The following is a 23,387-nucleotide window of genomic DNA, read 5'->3' as shown; positions in this document are numbered from 1 at the left end:
CAAATATTTTCAACTTTTTTTTTAATATGGGCCTTATGCATAGAGCATAGTACTAAACAATTGGTTTGCGTTTAAAATCCAAATAATACATTAGAGGTTTTGAATTGACAAGATAATTTGGGTCTTTCTGTCATCAATTTTAATCAATATTTTTAAAACGTGAAGTCTCAATTTTGGTTATCACTAAAATTACTTCAGCGACGCAATGGACAGTGAAATGTTTTCTATCAGGAGTTTCCAATTCAAATTTTCAAACGCTGGAAAATCAAACGGAATCACAACTCCGGATTTATTATGATGTGATGTTCGGTGTTTGTAAATGTAAACATCCAAGTTGAATGGTGCTAGCTATTAAGAGCAAGATTTATCAAACCCCTTCTTGTCAAGAGGGTTCTAGCTTCTATCTGTACATTACAATCAGAAGAAATAATTTTAAACGAACTATTATTACCTAAAATCTAACAATGAGGGAAAAAAAAAAATAGGACCCTTTGTATCTTTAAGATTTTTGATGTTTTGGGTCTGACGCAATTCGACAATGCTTAGGGATACATCAGCCACCTCCTTTAAATCGCAGATCTTTAGCCTTTGACCAGGAGGAGAAAACGGCCTGCAAGAGTGCTCCCACCATCTTCCTGATTCAACAATTACCAAGCGCTTCAATACAACAATAGCCAAGAAATTAATAGCACAAGAACCACTATTAACAGGCCAACAGCTTAGCAAATCAACATTTCATCTACAACCAAAGGTCATTTGAAGTAAACTTGAAATTTAGTTTAACACCAAAGGACTTTTAAAGTAAACAAATTTTTTAATAAACTCTGCTTCTTTTTCAATAAAACAGCAACTTAAATATAGTTGACCAACTCCAGAACACTCATACCATAGTACCATCTGAAAGTGCACTTTGACTGGTATGAACGAAACACATCCATGTTAGATGCAGGACATAATAATCGTAAAAAAGTTGTAGGTCAAATAGGAACTTACACTTAACCTCTAGGTCACACCAATGTCAGACGTATGACAACAATCTTCATTCACAGCAGGCTTTTCCTTAGATTTAGCATCACTGTCTTGCTGCTCCTTGCTTGGTGTGAAATCAAGCTGCTTTTCCACGCTCTTAAAAATAGAAGTACGTTTGGATCTTAACCGATATGGTGGTGAAGCATTAAATGACTTGCCATTGTTTACAGGAATAGAAGAAGCTGGGCTTTCAAACAACATCTTGTCATGCAACTGAGCATCTTTCAGACAGCTGGTACCTTGCCCCAATCTATCGGAAGTTAAAGAACTGCCTTCAACTGCCCTGTTGTCCGCCGTCCTGCTTTCATTAGCTGGGGAATGTTTGGGGGTTTCCGCTTTTCTTTTTCGTAAGATAGAAGGTGTATTTGGAAAGCTCCTAGCAGCCATTTTAAGAATGGATTCTGGGGTCAACCCATACAAACTGCTGCTTTTCATGGAAGGTGGAGTGATATTACTCATAGGCGATGCTACTGGTTCAGGTTCAAGGTGCCTCTCTAACACATTGTTTGGGTTGGATACAAGGTAATGCTCTAACAGCGGTGACTGATAGTACAAGGAACCATATACCGGACTCCTACATGGCGATGATGTTGCAATTGCTTTGTCTACACCATTGGTTCTGATGCTCTCGATTTCAGAAGCTGAATAGACATGATTATCATCTATATTCAATGATTGTGGCTTGGACTTGGCAAGATCAGACACAGTAGGTTCATTATGGAGGAAACCTAAAGAAACCCCCATGTCATGAGATGATGTCATTAATCCTAACTGGTTGCCATCTTCTTCAATTTTGCATACTTCTGTGGTTCCTGATGAAGTTTGCATAGTTGACTCTGACCCTACATTATTAGAACAGACTACTTTCCCAGTAGATGTTGCAAGATACGAGTCCTTGGCACTAGTTTGAAGGACATTTTTAGCAGCCGGCGGAAGGTTTCCAGTAGCTAGATAAAACTCTAACTTCTTTTTCAAAGAACTATTCCAGTGATTCTTGATTGCATTGTCGGTCCTGCAGATGCAAAAAATATTCAGAAGTGAGTAATCATAAATACATTCTATATGGAATACAAACTAAATTGGCCAATACAGCATTTATGGTGATTTCAGTAGCCTCTAGGTTACAACGTGGCTAAAAATTGGCAGCTAGAACAGCTAGCAAAGATGATTATGATAAGTCTCGTAACGATCAGAAGCTAGGTATATGTGGAGCAAAAAGAAAATAGTCGTCAGAATTGCAAACAGTAAACTCAAACCTATACATTAAAGAAAAGATTTCTCCTCATCTTGAGCTTTATTAAAAAGAAAGCAGTTCGCATTTTTAGATAGTTTTGATCAATCAATCTCATAGAAAGAATTTTAAGTATTACCTGAAGGATATGAAACCTACTTGAAAGTCTTATCACTACTAAAATCACAAAAACAATTACAGACTCAAATCAATCAAGCAAGAAAGAAAAAGAAAAAGAAAACAGAAAATTCCAGAGACAATAAAACAAAACCAAGAATGAAGAAGGGAAGACAAAATATAAAACACGGAAAACTTGATATCCGTCCTTCACCAAAAACAATATTTGAACTGAAAATGGATGATATGCAGATTTATAATCTGTTAATATCTGATGCTACTACAAACTTAAACAAGCTACTGTAGTGGTATACATCTGTGTTCATGAGAGTCTTAATGCGACTGTGAAACTGACCAATGAACCACAATAAAGTCTGTTATTTGAAGGAAACAAGTAGTATTATCTGTGTGCATGAAAGTCTTAATGTGAATGTGAAACTGACCAATGAACTACAATATATTCTTCAACTAATTTGTCCCTTTAAACTAATTTTCATTATTGTACAGCATGCATCTTGTTATTAAATTTAAGTGCTTGATATTTACAGTTTAATATTTACTGTCCCTTGCCTTCTGTATAAATTGCTAATTTCTGTACTTTCTACTTTCTCAGTGTCTCTGTGAATGTCAAAACAGTTATATTCATAGAAATGCCAACTCTGCCCCTCTCCCCAAATCCTAATCTAGGATTTGTTATGCAGAGTGTGGTTCAGTGACATTAGTATTGTAATGCTAACTTGCACAAGCTTTACTTGGAATCAAAACTAACCTAGTTTAGCATCAGACACTATAGACAATAACTCAAAATTTACTACTAGCTATTAAGTACCTTCCAGGTAGAACCTTAGCTATTTCAGCCCATTTGTTCCCATATAATCGATGGGCATTCATAAGGGCTAATTCTTCCTCCAATGTCCAAGCATCCTTTTTTATATATGGATTCAAGTGATTGTGCCATCTGTAAAAAAGCAACTATGTTATCCTCCACAATCAATCTTATAGATAACTACAATGACCTCCATAATGTCAACATGCAGGAATTGTTAGAATTTAAAAAAAATGTGTAGAAAAGAAAACAACCAGGGGTAATTTAAAGCCATGTATGCTCTGTGTAGTCAAATGTATAACTGAACAATAACAAGTATAACTGATGATAAATTATAGTGGAACACGATTCATAGACACAGAATTTCGTAAAGAGATGCACAACCATTACGTAAATAAACAAAAAACTTTATTATCTTATGGAGTATTAGACTCCCAACAAATTCTTTATACTTGATGCAATAAGATCAAATGTCATATACCTCTCACGACATTGTTTCCCTATGCGGCCAGGCAGAGATTTTGCAATAAGTGACCACTTCGTAGGTCCGTATTTTGCTACGAGTTCAGTAATTTTCACATCCTCCTTTAAATAACAAAATATAGATAAATGTCAAACCATGAAAGCTTGTTAATTCCTTTAAAAATATTCTAACATAGTAGTTACAGACGTAAATTGGTAGGAGTGCGGAAATTAGGTTCAACCTCTTGAGTCCAAGGTCCTTTAATTAAATCAGGATTGAGAACCTTTTGCCACCGATGTAGACACTGCACTTCTGATCGATCCGGAAAAAATTCCGCTGCCAAAAAATATAAACACATATATATATTAGAACTAAGAACTTGAAACACCAAAAAAATGTTAGAGAATACAATAATCGTAATACATGTAACTAGAGTGGAATTTTAATTAAACTAAATAAACTTCAGTGGAAAAGGAACATGTAAGTTTACGAGTTCTATCAAATATTATTATACATTGAAACTGAACCAAGCAACTGTAGAATAATCCCATTGCTTTACCCTGTGGGTTCCTTTATTATAAACAATAACAATACAAAAGATATGTTAGAAACTTCAAACATTTCTTTACTTTCATTTCTCTCAAGAGACAGGGACAGAGACAACTAAGAAGTGCAAGCAAACAAGTAATTGCTGCTCTACGGGTGTTACAATCTAATTTAAAGACCATTCTCACAAATTAAATCACTCAGAGCTTTTGTTAAGTGTAAGAATTTCAGCTTCAATTAGTATTAGGTCTTAATTGTTTGAAAAGTGTATATTTATACATGTGTCAGTAACAGACTTAAATAGTTGTATAGAGTTATAAAATTGAGTCGTCAGAAGACAGATCAGAGGCCAACATTGCACAGAATTATAAAGACTTAAGTCAGAGGAATAGAGATAAGAGACATATACAGCATAGGAAGGAACCCGGAGAGATGAGAGCTCAGAGTTCAGATTCTAGAGAGAAAGTGAAGGCAGATTGGTTGCACTAGTCCATTTCATACATATTTAATTATGTACATCATAACTAGATTGATTAAAAGTTAAAACTCACCAATTAGGCAAATAGGCAGGCAAACTGGTAATGCGACACCCAGTGCCATGCCTAACAAATTATCTGTTGGTGTTTGTTAGGCATTTCAACATAATCAAAAGAAGAAAGGGACATGAAGTAAAGGTATTAGGTCCTTGGTCTTACTCATCATTCTGTGACATCTGGGTTCAATTTATTGACGTTCAAAGTTGATAATAACACAATTTTATAAATATACAACCTATTATTCTAAAGACCAAGCAGCTGACAGCTTTTATGCAAATGGAATAAGCATAATAACTGTTAAATAGAAAAACGGTGATTACAAGTTTTGGGCATACACTACTAATTTACAAGTGCCAACAATGTCTTGACAAGTGCCCCATAAATATATTAAAAAATAGTGTCCTAGTGATCTAGGACATTATTTTGGTATATAAACTCCAACAACATGCCTTATAATGTCTTATTCTTAAAATAATGACATATTTGAAGTACTATTGCAGGGAAGGGAAAAGATGAGAGGAGAGAGATGTGTTGAAATGGAGGGAAGCTAATTTTTTATTGATAAAAATGGTTTAGGACAAGCATTGTAGTGCCTTGAAAATAAGGCACTTGTTGGATATCCTAGTGCTTTAAGGCACCACTAGGACATTGTTGGAGCACTCCTTTCTTCCAAATGCCTTAAATTTTGGTTTAGGACATCAATTTAAGACATTGCTGGACTTGCTCTAAAACATCTAGTCTAGTTACAATAGGTAATGTAACCTGTAATTTAAATGTACAATGTAATCACCACAGGTACCAAAACACAACTGACTAACCTATTTTCTTCCAGCACTTCCCTTTATAAATTGTGACAGCTCTCTTCAATGTATCATCCTGCGAAAATTCAGTGAGTTATATCTACCAGCACTAATGACCATCAATGGTGCTGTAAAGCTGGTAAAATGCAATGGCAAGAATCACTTTATTTAGATGACTTTGATTTAATTTCCTGTGACAGGAATGGGTCACACCCAGTTATAACTAAAATAAGACACAGTAAACTTATGTAGACTCCCATTTCTTAGTAGTATTACAGCCTAATAAAGTAAAGCAAAACAAAACAAAAAAGCGTTACCTCCTCTGGAGTCCATCCCCCCTTCGCTCGACGAATTGGTCCACTGATACGCCTACAAGAAAAGTTAGCACATTAATATAGATGGCCTCATGATTTGTAGAGTGCTGAAGAAAATAGTAAATTAGAAAAATAGAGAGAAAAGTATTATACAATACAAGCATGACAACTGCAAAGAGACAGATATAACAGCTAAATGAGTATTGTATTTAAAAAACCAGTGACATGGGCTATATGCTACATACTGATGCTTCGACCTTAAAATTAGCAGAAAAAGAGGTTTATTTAAACCATCAAGTTATCACCAATTTTGTGGCTTTAAAGGTTACATAATAGATTTAGATTGCAATGGACTACTTTACAAAATTTCTTTAATCTGGAGTGCAAGTGTGCAACTCCTCAAGAGGTCACTTACATTGAAAACAAGGTTTTAAAAATAGTAATGCAGTAAGGTTATAAAAAATGTGTGCATTTGACTTCTCCAAATGCATATGGGTTTAAATACCAACAGTGAAGTCCAGAATCCAGATCAAATGTCAATATTACTTTCCTACTTTTATCTTTCTCCTCCTCTTGACAAATTATCAAACAGCTAGCAAGTAAGCTGGCACCATATGAGACTGAAAAATCATTGACTAGTGGATTACATATAAAATTGACATACGACTACAGTCACTACACCATACTGGCTGTTAGAAGTGAACTACAAACAAGACAGATAGTTGAAAATTACCTTTGCCTCACAAAAGATGGTTTGTGAGTGGAAGCGTAGTACCATACTATTCAACATAAAGTATCATTCTTTTCTAAATCTTGTACTCAGGTAAAGAACTATGCTGATGATTAGCATAGTATAGAGGCTTTCTTTTGTAAATTTTGTATTAGGGTAATGAAATATGCTAATGATCAGGGGCATGCAGAACCACAAATCAAAGCAAATCATATAAACACTCTACTTTTACAGAAACAGGGAAAATTCATATTTCATGTATTTAATGTTTATAGCAAAATACACTATTTCCAACCTGTCTTTAGATTCCTCTAGTCAATATACACAAATCAGATATAGTTTAGCTAGATTAAGATAACATACTAAATTTGGGAGAGCATAATTAAATAAAGCAAAGCAGCATTCAATTCAGGAAATTTTGAATGCACTGTGCAATTCCCTTGCAATAAATAATCCTGCATACAAGACATCCATATCTATATCAACAACAAAGCACCGAGTAAAAGATCACTACCTTTGAGCTACGGATGAGTCAGGCGTTGGACTACAAACCCCAGGCGACTTAATGTTAATACTCTCACTAGTCTCCGAAACCGAAGAGCTAGACACCGCCGCAGATTGTTTATTCTCCAAACAACACTCCTCTAACTTAAGCTCATCCATTAAAGACCAACCGTCATCCAAAATCAACAACCTGCCACAATCCAACACCACAAAAGCCAATATTAAACTCCACAACACACACAATTCCAACAAAACCGATATCAAATCGTTCCGCTTCAGCTACAACAATCCCCAATCCCCCTAATCAAAGCCGCAAATCGCAACTCATACTTCAATTCCAACAAAATTAACAAACGAAAACTCAGATCTCCAATAACGCCACAATCAGATCATAATTACATCACAACACCAATAATCACACACAGAAGAACAATAAAACAGATCAGAAAAGCATATTAAATCGTAATTAAACACGAATTAATCATCCAAAACTGTTGAATTAATTATAACTAACTCCACAGAAACACATATGATAATAATTAGTAATAAAACACAAATATAGAAAGAGAAATCTAACCTATTAATTGAGATGAAGCGCTCATATGTAAACCTAATTTGTTAAGAGATTGATAGAAGGGGGTTTATACATAGAAAATAAAAACTCGCCCGTTGAAAGAGAGAAAATAGTAGATACAATTTTTTGTATCTAACGAATATAAAGACCACCGACGGCTCCGTTACGTTTCGTTAAGTTAGAGAGGATATGTAGCGAGGAACTTAACGGTGATAAACGGAGGCCGTTAAGTTTTAGGTGATTAAAATAGAATAGGTTTGAACCTCAAACGGCTTACTATTGCGATGGCTATCCTTTTGTGTATCGGCCAAGTTTGCTTTGGTTCCCGGGTCAGTCTGCACCGTCCGATTTGATGATGAAAGATACGTTACGAGTTTAGTAACTGATGAATAGATGACGGCCCTAATTTTGTTTTTTTTATTCATCTTATTTTTTTCCTTCCATAATTTATTTGCTCTAGAATAATCATAGTAAATTAAATCGACTCACCTTTGGGAATTCTTTAAAATTAATTTAGATAATTTAGGCTTTGTTTGTCTGTCAAAAAATATATTGAAAGAAAAGGTTTTTTAGACTTTTCCTGCGTTTGTTTGAAATTTAGACAATATTTTTTAGAAAAAATTTTTGTGAGTTTATTTGAATTTATAAAAAATATTTTAAGATTTTTTTGTATTTTTTTTGTGTTTATTTGATTTTATGTAAAAAAAATCGATGATGAAACTTTCCTCCCTTCACGAACAAGAAAATATTTTTCAAAAATATTTTCTATCTTGAATTTCATTAAAAAGTTATCAAAGAATAGAAATATTTTTGAAACTATTTTCTGGAAAATTTCTAAGAAAAATTTTCTAAAGAAATGTTGACCGCATTTCTTTAGAACATATTCATGAAATCTTTGTCGGAAAACTTTGTCTTGAAATTTCTCAAAAATAATCATACAACATTTTCACACAAAATTCTCACGAAAAATTTCTGAGGAAATCCTGGATAAATAATTTTCAGAAATTTCCTCAAGAATTTGAAATGTTTTTTTAAAATTTCCTCGGGAATTTTTCTCTAAAAATTTGTTTAAATAAAATAAAGTTTTCGATATATATTTTTAATGAAAAATATTTTATAGGAAAAACACATTCCAAGAAAATTAAGTAAATAATTCCAAAGAAAATATTTTCAAAATAAAGTTATTTTCGGTAATAAAAGGGAATTTTAATTTTTATTTTTTTACTGTTTGTAACTTGCGGAGGTTCTCGTTAAATTAACACGGTCTTGTTTTTTCTATTAAAAAAACGGGTGAATTACCGAAATATTCATATTTTAAAAAAGAATATCCAAAATATCTATATACGAAAGAGGCTGCCCAGAATAACCAATCAAATCAAATACGCATGCCACACATGCGTGGTCAAGTTTTATATTTTTAACAAATAACACGCATATTGAATTTGCGTATATACAGTGACTCGCATTCTAATAATGCGTGTTGAGCATGCACACTAACTGAATACGCATTTAAGATACGCGTATGTCCATTGTCCTCTAAACAATTTGCAATTCTCATAAATGTGTACCTCATAGATAAAAAAAAGGGACCAACCTGACTTGAGGTATTTACATGTGTTGAAACTTCTTGCACATGCATACGCATTTGGATGGTGCGTTGGTGTTAAAAATTATAATTCATAAATATCAAATATATATGTGGGGTCAATATTCAGTCATTAATATATACGCAAGACTTGAACGTGTACTGTGAGAATTCGTGCAGAAAGGATGAATGAATTAGCGTCTTATCGACACACATTCAACAGATATGAGTTTGATCGGTTAAAAAGGACACACAATCCGGTATATGTTATTTTGGACATACACCACTTGAATACTAGTTATTTTAGGTTTTTTCTTAAAAAAAACACTGTCTTTGAACATAAACTACTGTATCAATATGTCAACAAGTCATATGTGTGAATCTAATTTTTATTTTTTTTGAAAATAAATAATTTTATTAATATAAAACATTTAGAAAAAACAAGTATTGGACAGAACCCTATCAAGTACAATGTGACTGTGACGGTGGAACAAAAAAGGAGTTAAACATATATTGGTTTCAGATTTCTTAACACATTATTGAAATTCTTTAATCTGAAAAGTATTAAAATGACATTTCACATCATAATTGACCTTCACATGAATATCATTTGTAGCCCGTTCAAAACTATCAATTACATCACTCATGTTGAAGCAACGAATATCACCAAAATATGAACAAATTTTTGTTGTGAAAAGTGAGCTCTTGCGGCATCTACCACCATCTCAGAATCGAATCGATGCGAATCTTATAGATCACCCAAAATATTATATAAATTATTTTCAGAGAAATAGTGATTCGTATGAAGACAAACAATAACTTCAAAGCATAACCTAATATCTCAAAAAAAAATGGACACGACAAGACACTGAACACATCTCACCCAAAAAAATTTTCGTAAGAAGATTTGAACTCAAATTTCATGCATTGCACAATTACATTTCATCACTAAGAAAATAAAAGATTCTATCTTTAAATGATTAAAAGAAAAAATGACTCCTTCCTGTCTGTAAATTGCATCGTATGTGTACTTGAGATTATATACATAACGTAAAAATGAGAGTATCACTATAAATAATCAGAAATTTGACTGGAAAAAATATCGGAAGTCCACTAATAATACATTAGATCAGTTGTGAAATTTGTTTGTCCTCGGCTTAACTTCAATAATGGTACTATCAGTCACGGGTCAAGATTTTACTAAGGTATGAGGGGTGAGGGGTCAATCTTCCTGCCAAATAATTTACGAGTAAAAAAAGAGAAAAGAAATTATGGCTCTGGTTTTCGTTGACACAAGTCTTAGCTGCTCTACTTAAGAATTCCATAAAGATCATATATATATTTGTAGTTCTTACTTATTTATAAAGCCAGAGATAGCATGTTTAATGAATCTTAAATTTACCTTCTCGCAGCAATCACCTGGGCTTATCAGGTGACCTAGTACTTTTACTGGAGTAATAACCTTTGCAATAATACTGTAGGCATCATGCACTATAACCTTTTTGCAATATATATGGTTCTAATTAGCTTTGTTAGCCTATATATCCTTTATGGGGAAGGCTCATTTAATTTTTAATCATTTGAAATCATTTGTCAGCGGTTGTAATTGTAATTCAAAAGACACTGGCTGTAGTTATCTTTGGAACCATTGATCATCGGTTTGGAAGTATTCTGTGTGATCTATCATATACCTATTTAGCATACTGGCTGAACTTAATATAAACAACTTTTACAGGAGATGCAATTTCAAGGTAAAGAGTTCAGCAGTCATGGGCGGCAACAACACCCACCAAAACAACAATAACAAACGGAAGATATATAGTTCATGATAACAGGATTTATGAACCTCTTGTCAAGTCCTCCCAAAAAAGAAGCAAGAAATGAACGCATAGTTCATGATAATAGGATTTATGAACCTCATATACTTGATAGTTGAAACTCTTGAGGAATTCGTTGTGTCAGTTTCAACAAATTGATTTCTCATATTGGCAGAAACACAGGTTTGTGGCAGAATCTAGTTTCTACATGTTGGATCATATAATCTGATTTGTAGTTAATCTGCCCCGACTCTTGTTGTATAATTGTGATATAACTTTCAGTCTTTCACCATGATATACGAACATTAGATGATGGGATTTTCTTATACAACTGTGGTTAGCCCGATTAGATGCACAGGCACTTCTCTTGAGGGAGCTTATTATTTCAGTTCAGTTGGAAAGATCACATGTCTTTTTAACTGTCGCAGCAATAAAAATATGCACTAGATCATAGCCACATACTGTGATCCAGATTAATCACAGTAGGCTCAAGACCCTACTTATACACCTGCCCAGAGGAAGGTGGTTCCAGAGCAGGGTGGTCAGAAAGAAACAGGGAGCCATCAAGATATAAAAGGAAAGAGGGACGACAAAAGGGAAAGAGGCGGACATACACACACAAAAAACACTAAAATCAATCCACCTTGTGATGGGTATAGATTCAGAAGGACCATGCATCATAATCTTATAAAATTACATACTACTTAAAAACATGCTATCTCTGGCTTTAAACTACAAATTTATATGATCTTCTAATGATGGTTACAGAATTATTGTAAAATAGAGCAGCTACGGCTTGTGCCAAGGAAAACCAGAGCCATCAAGAAATTTTCAAAATCTTCTAGGAAGAGATAAAAGTTCTCACAATTTTTCAACAAAATTTCTTCCGAGAAATGAGATGATTAGAAGAGATACTCTCATACATTTCTTCTTTTTCAAAATTATCTCTCATCCTCCCAGCTTAAAGATAAAAATGAAAGCTTTATCATTTTTTTCATTTATCTTCTCTTCTTTTTTTTAATCAAAAACGTTGGAGCACTCTGTAAACTCTTTACCATAGTAGTTCGCATTTCAAACCAAGAAATAGAAACAAAATGATATCTAAGGATATAATTATATATACAATCACATAATTCTCCGATTGAAACAGTTGATATTTACATTATTACTGCTTCTTCTATACAGAAACACCAACAATAATAGCAAAAAAACTAATTTTATTAACAGGACTGTGATATATAGTCACTCCATCACCGTCCTAAAAGCGAGAATTAAAGAAGAAAAATTACCCCATACCAAAACCATATCAATTAATTCGAAGTTTATTTCATGACGTGAAAAAGGATTATATATCAATCGAGGAATGTTGTCCATATTTCATTTGCAGGTGCATGGATTGCAGGTGCACTTCTCTCCACACTTGCATTTGCAACCATCGTTCTCAGCTCCCATATCACTTTCCCATCCCTCCATGTAACTGCGCATACATAATTAATTCGAATTTTTTCATTATAAATATCATACGTAGAAGCAACCACGGGTTGGTTAATCTAGGATAAAGTCCCGACTGAGTTTTTAAAAAGAAAAGAAATTTTATAATAAACGTGTAAATATGACATACTTCATTTGGGGTGCAAGACCATCAATGAGAGTTTCAGAAGCGTTGCCGTTAATCATGTCCGGATACATTTTGCATCTGCAATAATCAATCTATTATACGTAAATATGCAAATATCAAAAATATTATCACGAATCGTCGTTCGAGGAATTAGACAAGTACAAGAGACGGACCCTGTGCAGCTGGTGCCGCACTTGCAACCAGAACCACACCCACATTTTCCAGCGCAGCAGGTCGACATTTTGGGGATTGATCAAGGCAGATAATAATAACGTTACAGAAAATGAAGAACAGATGTGACTTTTTGTGTAGAAGAGATGTTACATATTTTACGCGCATACATGTTTATATAGATTAATTAGAGTTAGCAAATGCATAATTCAAGGCTGGCCGGGATTTAAGTGTTGACCAAGTTTAGAGGGGAGGATATGAAGGGAACGGTAAACATCTCAAGCGAAATTCGTTGGGAATGTACATAAATTTAGCACTACCTTTTCAGTGATTTGTGATTATCGTTCACCCTCAACTACATACGACTCATATTGCAAATTTAATTATAGAAACTACTAATTAGTTTTTTGATAAATAATAATAATATTATTATTATTATAATTTTTTTTATTCTCTACTACCCCATAACACTAACACTAGTGTAACTCTACGAGTGTCAGTCCAGTATTGATATTCCGTCTCAAATTACATGTCCGTGTTATTGTTCCAGTTACACTGGGGTGGAGTCGTAAGTAAAATGGAAATGGCCTGAGGTGGTACTGTGTTCCTCGACGGCGTATGAATCAATGGGAGTTTGGAGCGACGGAAGATTGCAAATCCTGATTCATGCTATCCTATCAGCATGGCTTCTGATCCGACGAGTCGAATCGGAGCCGAGTCATCAAGACAAGCAAGCTCTCCTCGCCTTTATCTCGCAAGTCCCCCATGCCGATCGCCTCGAGTGGAACGAGTCAGACTCGCCGTGCAACTGGGTCGGCGTGTACTGTGACCCCACCAAATCCTACGTGGCCGAACTACATCTCCCTGGTATAGGCCTTCTGGGGTCCATCCCAGCCAACACACTCGGAAACCTAACTCAGCTCCGAGTCATTAGTATCCGATCCAACGGCCTCTCCGGTACACTCCCCTCCGACTTCTCGAATCTCAAAAATCTTCGGAGTCTTTACGTTCAAAAAAACAAGCTCTCCGGTGAGTTCCCACCGAGTTTGCCTCATTTAACTGGTTTAACTCGTCTAGACCTTTCTACTAATAGTTTTACAGGTGAAATCCCTCCCTCGATCAATAATCTCACTAGATTGACCGGATTGTTCATGGCGAACAATAAATTTTCGGGGGCGATACCGAGCTTAAAATTAGAAAATTTAGTCGACTTGAACGTGTCGAATAATAAATTCAATGGTCCGATTCCAACGACATTACAGAAATATCCTCAATCTGCATTTTCCGGTAATATTGATCTTTGTGGAGGTCCGTTAACAAAATGTAAACCTAATATTTCGGCCCCTTCAGATTTCGCATCATCAACACATGACAGTCCGGAGTCCGAAATTAAACCGAAGAAGATGTCCATAGGCTTGATAATTGCGATTGCAGGCGGTTCAGCTGTAGTTGTGATACTTCTTTTTATACTTGTTTCGATTATTTGTATGATGAAGAGAAAGCATGATAGTGATGAAGCCACGGAGCGTCGCGAAGCAGCCTCCGCAAGGCTATCTGCGGAGGCTGTGGGAACTTCAGGGGATGGAGGGTCAAAGAGGAATAAATTGATATTTTTTGACAATGATGGAGCAGTGCGCAAGTTTGAGTTGGATGAATTATTGAGGGCTTCTGCGGAGATGTTGGGGAAAGGAAGCTATGGAGCCTCGTACAAAGCGGAGATAGATGATGAGACGGTGGTGGCAGTGAAGAGATTGAAAGATGCGACGGTGAGTGAGAAAGATTTTGAAGAGCAAGTTGAGGTTTTGGGGACAATAAGTCACGAGAATGTAGTGCCACTCAGAGGCTTCTACTATGCTCAAAATGAAAGGCTCCTTGTTTATGATTATATGCCTGCTGGAAGCTGCTCTATGCTTCTTCATGGTATGTCAATTCTCTCTGCTTTTATCTTTAATGATCCTTTGTTACATGCTAGCCTGTATTGGCCATTGACTAATCACCATTTATCTTATACTTCTCATCGTGACCAGAATTATATGTGGATTAACTGACATTAGATTGACATACTGACATTAGTTATTCAGTTTGTAAGATACAGATACATAGAAGGATTGTATGTGCAAAAACATCGAGTCTGCTTCTTCATATAGCTCTGAAGGCAATAGTAGGAGAGCTTACTACAAAGTTAGGGTCCAGCTTAATTGACCATATATGGATCGATGATTGCCTGCTAGCATGTTTCATTCTTCAACCTTAGTATTTGATTGCCTGCTAGCATGTTTCATTCTTTAACCTGAGTATTTGATGAGGGTGTTTGTTTTAGCTTATAAATAGTTAAATAATCATTTAAAAAGATAAACATCAAAATCATCATTCTCTCGATTTAAATATATCAATTAGAACATCTCGTGTGGAGGTTGTCAAGATAGTTGTCAACCTTTACCACATCATCTAATATATTATTATTATATCTCCTCTGTCATCTATCTCACTATTGGCAACCTCTGTTAATGATCTATTCTAATAGCTGGTAATTACAAAAATTGCTAATGTGGTTCCATTTATAAGTGATAACAATATGAAGAATATAAAAAAGGTAAAAATTTATACATTTTTGAAAAAATATATATGATTTTACTATATGAGGAAATTGTCAACTTTCAACAACTTTGGTTAATCATACAACTCCACTCCAATAGATGGGCAACCAAGATTGTCATGATATGTAGGAGTTTGTAACATCTGGGCAACTCTACTCTTATTATTGAAGTTGCTCTTAGAGCAACTCCAATGGGGGTGCTAAAAAGAGTGCCAAAGTGCCATGTGGCATGACGTGGCATGGCACTCTTGTTGGTTCTCCATTGGAGTGGAAGGGGTGCCAAGTAAAGTTGAAAACTTTTGGCACCCTCTTAAAATGTAAAAAAAGTGTGTATATCATCCTAAAGCATATAGTTCCCTATCTTTTTATACTTATATTTGTTTTATTTAATGTGGCAACTTTGGTTGCCAACCATTGAAGCAAATTTTATGTAAGAGTTGCCAAAAATACAAATAGAGAGAAGATAAAATAAGGGAATTGATAAATAAGCTCCAAACTTTACTATTTAAGCTCCCATTGTATTTTTTTCCTGCATTAACACCTACAATATGATGGGAAAATATGGTATAAATTTTAAAATTGGAGCTTAAATAGTAAGATATGGAGCTTATTTATCAATTCCCTAAAATAATAGTAATTTTGATGATGTGTCATTTTAAGCAAGCTTAGTTAGCACCCTCATTGGAGATGCTCTTGTTGGCTCATTGTCATTCACTTCTCCTGCTTGTATTTTTTTTACGAAGACAAACACCTCGCAATCTTCTCACATGTCAATTATGTATCTTCATATCGAACTTACACAATTAATTGCAGGAAGCAGAGGATCAGGCAACGAACCACCGAACTGGGAAACCCGTGTAAGAATCGCAACAGGCGCCGCAAGGGGGCTGGCTCATCTCCACTCCTTCGGCAAAATAGTCCACGGCAACTTAAAATCCTCCAACATTCTCCTCACCAGCGACAAAGACCCCGAAGCCACAATCATCGACTACGGCCTCAGCACATTCTTCTCCAACGACTCCCCCCACCCCGACCACCACCGAGCCGGAGGGTACCGGGCTCCAGAAGTCCTGGAAACCCGAAAAGCGACGCTAAAATCAGATGTATACAGTTTCGGAGTGCTGCTGCTAGAACTCATCACAGGAAAATCGCCTTGTCAGCAGACATCAACAGGGGAGGAAGGCATAGACTTGCCACGGTGGGTCCAGTCAGTGGTTAAAGAGGACTGGGCTTCAGAAGTGTTTGATATAGAGTTAATGAAGTACGAGGATGTGGAAGAAGAGATGGCGAAGCTGCTGCAGATAGCCATGACTTGCGTCGCCACCGTGCCCAATCAACGACCGGCGATGTTGGACGTGGTTAGGTTGATTGAGGATACTGTCGGAAGCGGGGACCCACCTATCACTATCATCCCATGATTAGTTTAGTTTTAGCTTTTTTTATAGATTTTGGTGAAAATTGATTAAATTTGTGCTCTGTTTTTTCTGAATTACGGTCTCGTCTCTCTTTGAGTTATCTTTCTATTAATGTATTTTCAGGTGAGTGACAACAAATTTGGAATATAAATTTTAATTCATTTTATATATGTTTATTCATTTTTTAAAAAGATGTGATTAATCCATTTTAAAAACTTTTTGACCTTTTACAGGTTTTGACTTAATAATAGCAATTAGTTTTTAAAATTATTTTTCAACAAAAAATATATATCAAACTCTCATTCAAAATTTTTTAAAATTTGTAATTTCAGTTATTAAATTAAGACTTATAAAATACGTAAAAAAACTAATAGACCTTCAAAAACTTCCATGGACGAATAATCTTAGGGGCAAATTAGGCAACTTCAAAAAAAAGGTCTTACTTAAATTAAAAAAATGGTCTACAAGTAATAAGTAAATTAAACTCATAAGTGATTAAATTGTTTGAGAAAAAAGTATTAGTCCTGAAACAAAAGTTAGCATTCTCAGCTGATTACAAGTGTTTCTGCCTTTTTACACAAATAGGTCAAAAAAAGTAGAAATTAGATTTTTAGAAAAAGAAGCTGGAAGTAGTCGTAACCAAACGCACACTTAATCTTCTGGTATCGAATCGGTACATCCCTACAACATGGGGCCGTTTGGGAAGTGCTTCTTACTTAAAGTAAAAAAAAATGAAGTAGAAGTTAGAAGCAAGTTGAGACATATAAGTGATTAAAGTATTTGAGAAATAAGTAAAATCATGAAACAAAGGGGCCGTTTGGCTGAGCTTAAAATAAGTGACTTATTGCTTAAAGTAAAGGAGTGGATTAGAAGTGAGAAGTTGGTGTGAACTTATAAGTTACCAGAAGTGTTTGGATACCGTGACTTATAAGTTACCAAAAGTTTTATAAGTGTTTGGATAACTTAATTATAAGTTGGTATAGTTTCGTATTTTTATAATATAGTAATTTGTTTCTATTAAAAAATAAATTATAATAATATAAGACCTTTTATTATTAATACATGAAATATTTTATAAATACAAAATTTTATTATTAAAATAAATTATGATAATAAATCTAAGATTTGTTATGCATCTCGAGTCATGAATTAATTAATTTTTTTAAAAATTATCTCTGGTATATATGATCTCGTGTGTAGATTTATTTACTTCAGATTTTACAATGTTTCTTTAGCATGAGACTAAACAATTGCCTGGGATCCGGTACATTAAGCAACAGGGAAGAAGATCAGAAAGAAGCTAGAGTCCTGGAAAAAAGCTAGGTAACCTAACTTTTTTCTCGGGCTTTTATTACAACATTTAAACACTTCATATAATTTGCCAAACGTAAGCAAAGAAGTGGAACTGAGCTTATGTCTCTTTTTAAATTCAGAAGCGCTGCATCCAAACACCCACAAAAGCTACAATTCGTCTTTTATCGACTTCTTTTTCTTTTTTTTTAAGCACTTAACATCACTTGCCAAACGTATGGGAAAAGAGAGGAGGTGGACTTCTGGGCTTTTAACCCCAAAAGTTCCATTCCCAAATACCCACTAAGTATTTTTAGTTTTTTATAAATATTTCTTACCTTTTTACACAAACGGTACAAATAAGTGCTTCTAACTTATAATTTCAAAATCTGGGCTTAAAAATTGTTTGGGGACAGGCACTTAGGCCCAACTCCGAGAGGCCCAAAGAGAGATCCAACCCATCATTTGAATTACTTAGACGTTACCACTGTAACGTTCAGGGAGCAAGGATCGCGCTGCACTTAAAAAGTTCATTACTTCCCTCCGAATCGGGCGGGACGGTTACACACAGGGATCCCCCCCCTATAAATATCTAGTAAAACAAGGGTAAATCATTCACATTCATACACTCACACATACACTTACTACGCTTGCAGTTCTCTAAACCCTTTCTTGAGCCACTAATTTATTCTCACGCCGGAGGTGAATCGGGGGGACAATCCCTCGCATTCTTCTCTATTTCAGGTCGCATCTAGGCCTCGGCATCCGGCAGAAACTTGGCTCTAACAAAAGCCTGAGCCAAACACCCCTTATATATAACTATCCAGTCAAAACACTTAAAAGTGTGTGTCAAAAATCAAAGCGTCAAATAATAAAAAGACACAATTCCACTCCATGCGGGAAGATATGGACATGTTTGAAAATTAGAGGTTTTGTAAAAAGCTAGAGGTTTGAGATATTTTAGAGGTTTGATCACTAAAGGTATGGGATTCAAAAAACTAATTTTGAAAAAGCTAATTTCACAAGCTTTTTAGTTAAAGGTTTGGTTTGTGTCAGAAAAAACTAATGAATCAATTATTTATGAAATAATTTTACGAGAAACTGCTAATTCAATATGAACACATGCTAGTATGAAATTGTATGTATTTTAATTATCTAGTGCTTGGTGGACTTCCACCTACATATACAACATCTAAATCAATCAAACTAAACCAAATATATAAAATTTTGTTTTTTAGTATATGAAGGTGAGCACACACTAGAAAAATAATAATTATTATTAGTATCATGTGTTTTCCCCTGTTTCGCCAGCGTTGGAACAAGATCAGAGGAGGTTTTGTTATAATTATACACTAGCCTTTAACCCGTGCGAAGCACGGGCGGATATAAAATTCGTAATTTATTAATTATAATTTAAATTTTAACATCATCTTAATAGTATTTTAGAATTGATGAATTGGATTTTAACCCGATTATATTTACCAACTGATTATATATTTTTGACGGCTACAAATTATACCAATGTCGATTTATTATAATATTGTATATAAATTATATTTAAAAGAATAATGGTGGAGTTTTTATCTTGTACAATATATCAAGTGTTTGTAATTTAAACGGTATAAAACTCTTTAATATTATAAGAGTAAGAGAAGTTTACATGTGACAGACTTGTAGTTACAAAAGAGATGACCAAACCAAAATTTTGTACGATTACAAATTATACTTATGTTGGCTTATTATAGTATAGTATAGATAGTATAGATAGATTCCAGCTTTCGTGACTTTGTGTGTTCGCCCTCAGTTTCGAGTGTGAAATTAAGACTCAGATATTCCTTCCTTTAAAGCCAAATATTATCTTCTTTGAAATAACTGTCTCGTCGTTTTTAGATTAGATATTCTCACATTCAACTCACATCCATCCACTACACTCTGACTATAGAACCAATATGCAACTTTTGAAACCAAAAAGAAAATTTTGATTCAGATTATGTTTTCAATTGATACCGATTAGTATGCTAGCAGAACTGATTGGGGATATGCTATGCTTTCCGTAAGTTGCATATTTATTATAAAATTATATTAATTTTGAACCGTTGAAATTTGAATACGAATCTAATTTAAAGCTGCAGATCTCATTGCTGGTGACTTGATCAGCTTGTAGAAGAGATGGATTGGATGACCTCTAAGCCAGATAGTGGCTTTTCGTTCGAATAGAATTGTGAGAATATTGACGTTAATCTTGTTGCATACAAGTACTTTAGGAGTACAAAAGTGAAAGTATGGAGGAAAGTAAATTAGGAAGAATCAGCTTTTTTACTTCTGATCGGTGTTCTAAAAATCCCCGATCAATCCTTAAAAGATATTTTATCGATTACACTTCGAATGACTAAAAATTCCTGGTTTATCAGAAAAATCTTCGATAAATCCCGAATCGACGGATCAACCGATTAGTTCTGATACCCGATTTCTACATCGTGATTTTGAATTCATACAGAGCCCAAAGGTTAAGCAGAACCATCCCCCTAGCTACATACACATATATAACTACCACAGCTCTTCTCCAGCTTAAAGGAATCCTTTAAACATCATTTATTCTTAGATATTTCTCCATCACACGAGCTAGTTATGATGGCTTCGCCCTCAGAGTTAACCCTTCATTGCAAACCCCACAACACTTATTCTATGCTGCTCAAATCATCTGGAGCTGAACAGGCTACTGCAACTAACGACCAAACTCAAACTCAAAAGCTTGAAGACTTCCTTTCCTGCCTTGAAAAGGAATGCAACGAGATCGAAGCATTCAAGCGTGAACTTCCTCTTTGCATGCAACTTCTTAATAACGGTATATATCCTGATTTTTCTAGCACAATTTTTATTTATACTAAGTGGCTTAATGCCGATCTCAGATAGTACCAGATGTATATATTCATGTTCTTTTTAACAGTGGTATTAGTTTGAAAGTGCAAAATAAATAGGCTGACCATCTTTGTTGAATCAGCCATGGAAACTTTCAGGCAGGAGCTACAAACATGCAGCGCGAGCCAAGGACAGCGTCCAGTTGCAGAAGAATTAGTCATGAAAGTTCAATCAAGCTCAGACTGCTCGGAGATGACATCAAACATGTCGGACAATAAATCTAACTGGATGAATTCTGCTCAACTATGGAGCCAAACAAATGATACAACTAAACAACCAACTACACCGTCTAAAGAAACTCATGATGTTCCAAAGCTAAGGTTAGATGCTAAACAGAGGAATGGTGGAGGTTTTCTTCCCTTCTCAAACGAAAGAATCTCACGTCCTTGCACAATAGGAGCTCTTCCTGATCTAGCTCTAGTATCAGTTGATAAGGAGATAAAAGATAAGAAATGGGTAGAACGTAACCAAGGAAAGAGAGCAATATCTGAAGATCCACAAAGCATTAGCACCAATAATGGTTTCACGTCAACCACAAGTCCACAGACTCACAGGAAGGCAAGGCGGTGCTGGTCACCTGACTTGCATCGCCGCTTTGTCAATGCTCTTCAAATGTTAGGTGGCTCTCAAGGTAAAGAAATCAGAACATTAGGACTTACTGCAAAAAGTAAAGAGGATGTCAATCATACTTACTTTCTACAACCATGATTCTCAGCGTCTATATATGTTCATCTAAGGTGAAGTTTTTTGCTAATAATTGTAGTGGCTACCCCAAAACAAATTAGAGAAGTGATGAAAGTTGATGGTTTAACTAATGATGAAGTTAAAAGCCATTTGCAGGTACAATTTCCCACCATCCTCTCATTCTGTATATATATACATAGAGTCATACTCCAATACAAACCACTAAAATACAAACCAAACTCAAACCAATACAAACTAAACACAGACTAATACAGTTAAGTAGAATGCGAAGAGTTTTGGGGGCGGGGATGGAGGCGTTGACGGGGCCTAAGTGGGGCTTGTAGGGTCGTGGTAGGGTTTAGTGGCACCATGATGGAGCCAAGTTTTGGCTTTTAGGACTGTCTGGGTCCAAGACTTATATAGAATCTTGACGAGTCTTTAATGGGTCCGGGATTGATTGAGTGAGGGTTAGGGTGGACCCTAGGTGGCTGTGGGTGATGACATATAGTGTGTGGGCATTTGCCTATATACATAAACCCCCGCAACACACAAACAAAACTTGAACAAAAAACTACAGGACTGAACTCTGCATGTTCAGATGAGTTGCACTTGCCTTTTGGGTTTTGCCTAACTTTATTTCTCCATATATTATGCATGCAGAAGTACAGACTCCACACAAGAAGACCGAGTCCGAATCCACAATCAGCAGGACCCGCAGCTTCTCAGCTAGTCGTTTTAGGAGGCATATGGCTCCCATCTGAGTATGCTGCTGCCCATCACGGTGGCGCACCCCCCTTGTATGGTCTGCACCCTGCTCATGTTAAATCTCAACACTACATAGTTCCCCAAGAATACTATTCTGCAGTTGCACCACAAGCACAAGGTCACCACCAGTTACACAACCATACCTTGCACCACCAGCTCCACATATACAATCAGCCCTCTCCGCAAATTCATGGCTCCCCCGAGTCTGACGCGAGGGGTAACACCACTGACCAGTCCGAGAGAATGAAAGATAGAAAATCAGACAAAGAGGCATTGGTGCCTGGGGAAGATGGTGAAGAGAGCAATGAAAGTGACATCACTCTAAAGTTTTAGGGTTAAGATTAGTTAGTTTCATATTTATTTTAGTTATACATTAGTACTACACTACTCCTAGTTAATTAACTTTGAGACTGCATTTTCTGCGTTTAGCTGTGGAGACTCTGAAAGGCTGAGAAACAGGGGTATATGAGACACGGGTCTTTCTGACATGTGCCCAAAGACACACAATAAACACTAAATTTGATGAGCTTAATGGATTTTTATCGGTGAAATTGGTGTAAATGCAAAGGAGGTAGCGGTTATTGTGTGCCCATGAGCACATAGAAAAACCGATATATCTATGCCTCAATCCACTCACTTTGTGGTAGATTTGGGCCTCTACAACACCATAAAATTTGGGCACAGTTTAATTCAAAGTCTGAGTCCTTTTCTACTAGCACAGTAGCACTTTTCTAAAAACTAACAGACGAGGTGTCAGAGTTTCTATACTATGTTCCTTCGGTTTTGTTCTTTGCAACCTAATCATGAAAAACTTTAAAATTCACTAACTTAAAGACAAGAAATTATTTAAACATATA

General features: G+C 35.4%; 3 protein-coding genes across 3 annotated transcripts; 2 read left to right on the top strand and 1 right to left on the bottom strand.

Annotated features, from left to right (window-relative positions):
- Window positions 1-258: 258 nt before the first annotated feature.
- Window positions 259-7,830, bottom strand: LOC108215669 (transcription factor MYB3R-5). Its single transcript, XM_017388208.2, has 9 exons — window positions 7,674-7,830; window positions 7,107-7,286; window positions 5,866-5,917; window positions 5,567-5,624; window positions 3,908-4,002; window positions 3,685-3,788; window positions 3,207-3,335; window positions 994-2,041; window positions 259-635 (listed from the first exon to the last, which is right to left on the bottom strand). Exons 2-8 carry the CDS (start codon window positions 7,253-7,255, stop codon window positions 1,003-1,005), a joined length of 1,626 nt encoding a protein of 541 aa, XP_017243697.1. The 5' UTR covers window positions 7,256-7,286; window positions 7,674-7,830; the 3' UTR covers window positions 259-635; window positions 994-1,002.
- A 5,605-nt stretch (window positions 7,831-13,435) lies between these two features.
- LOC108218135 (probable inactive receptor kinase At2g26730) lies at window positions 13,436-17,029 on the top strand. Its single transcript, XM_017391057.2, has 2 exons — window positions 13,436-14,781; window positions 16,271-17,029. The coding sequence occupies exons 1-2, from the start codon at window positions 13,488-13,490 to the stop codon at window positions 16,873-16,875; spliced, it is 1,899 nt and encodes a 632-aa protein (XP_017246546.1). The 5' UTR covers window positions 13,436-13,487; the 3' UTR covers window positions 16,876-17,029.
- Window positions 17,030-20,433: 3,404 nt separating this feature from the next.
- Window positions 20,434-23,307, top strand: LOC108218036 (myb family transcription factor EFM). Its single transcript, XM_017390959.2, has 4 exons — window positions 20,434-21,007; window positions 21,164-21,712; window positions 21,845-21,921; window positions 22,426-23,307. Exons 1-4 carry the CDS (start codon window positions 20,791-20,793, stop codon window positions 22,861-22,863), a joined length of 1,281 nt encoding a protein of 426 aa, XP_017246448.1. The 5' UTR covers window positions 20,434-20,790; the 3' UTR covers window positions 22,864-23,307.
- The last annotated feature ends 80 nt before the right edge of the window (window positions 23,308-23,387 follow it).

The sequence above is a fragment of the Daucus carota genome, chromosome 4 (genome assembly GCF_001625215.2).
Source record: "Daucus carota subsp. sativus chromosome 4, DH1 v3.0, whole genome shotgun sequence".
NCBI classification, from domain to species: Eukaryota; Viridiplantae; Streptophyta; class Magnoliopsida; order Apiales; family Apiaceae; genus Daucus; species Daucus carota.
The sequence above is the reverse complement of the archived record's forward strand: the minus strand, read 5'-3'. Positions and strand labels throughout refer to the sequence as shown.

Coding starts and splice junctions, on each gene's coding strand:
- LOC108218036 (XM_017390959.2), top strand. CDS start 20,791: ATGATGGCTTCGCCCTCAGAGTTAACCCTTCATTGCAAACCCCACAAC. Junction 21,713..21,844: donor AATGTTAGGTGGCTCTCAAG/GTAAAGAAATCA, acceptor TAATAATTGTAG/TGGCTACCCCAAAACAAATT. Junction 21,922..22,425: donor AAGTTAAAAGCCATTTGCAG/GTACAATTTCCC, acceptor TTATGCATGCAG/AAGTACAGACTCCACACAAG.
- LOC108218135 (XM_017391057.2), top strand. CDS start 13,488: ATGGGAGTTTGGAGCGACGGAAGATTGCAAATCCTGATTCATGCTATC. Junction 14,782..16,270: donor CTGCTCTATGCTTCTTCATG/GTATGTCAATTC, acceptor AATTAATTGCAG/GAAGCAGAGGATCAGGCAAC.
- LOC108215669 (XM_017388208.2), bottom strand. CDS start 7,255: ATGGATGAGCTTAAGTTAGAGGAGTGTTGTTTGGAGAATAAACAATCT. Junction 5,918..7,106: donor GACTCATCCGTAGCTCAAAG/GTAGTGATCTTT, acceptor CTTTTCTTGTAG/GCGTATCAGTGGACCAATTC. Junction 2,042..3,206: donor GCTAAGGTTCTACCTGGAAG/GTACTTAATAGC, acceptor TTGCATCTGCAG/GACCGACAATGCAATCAAGA.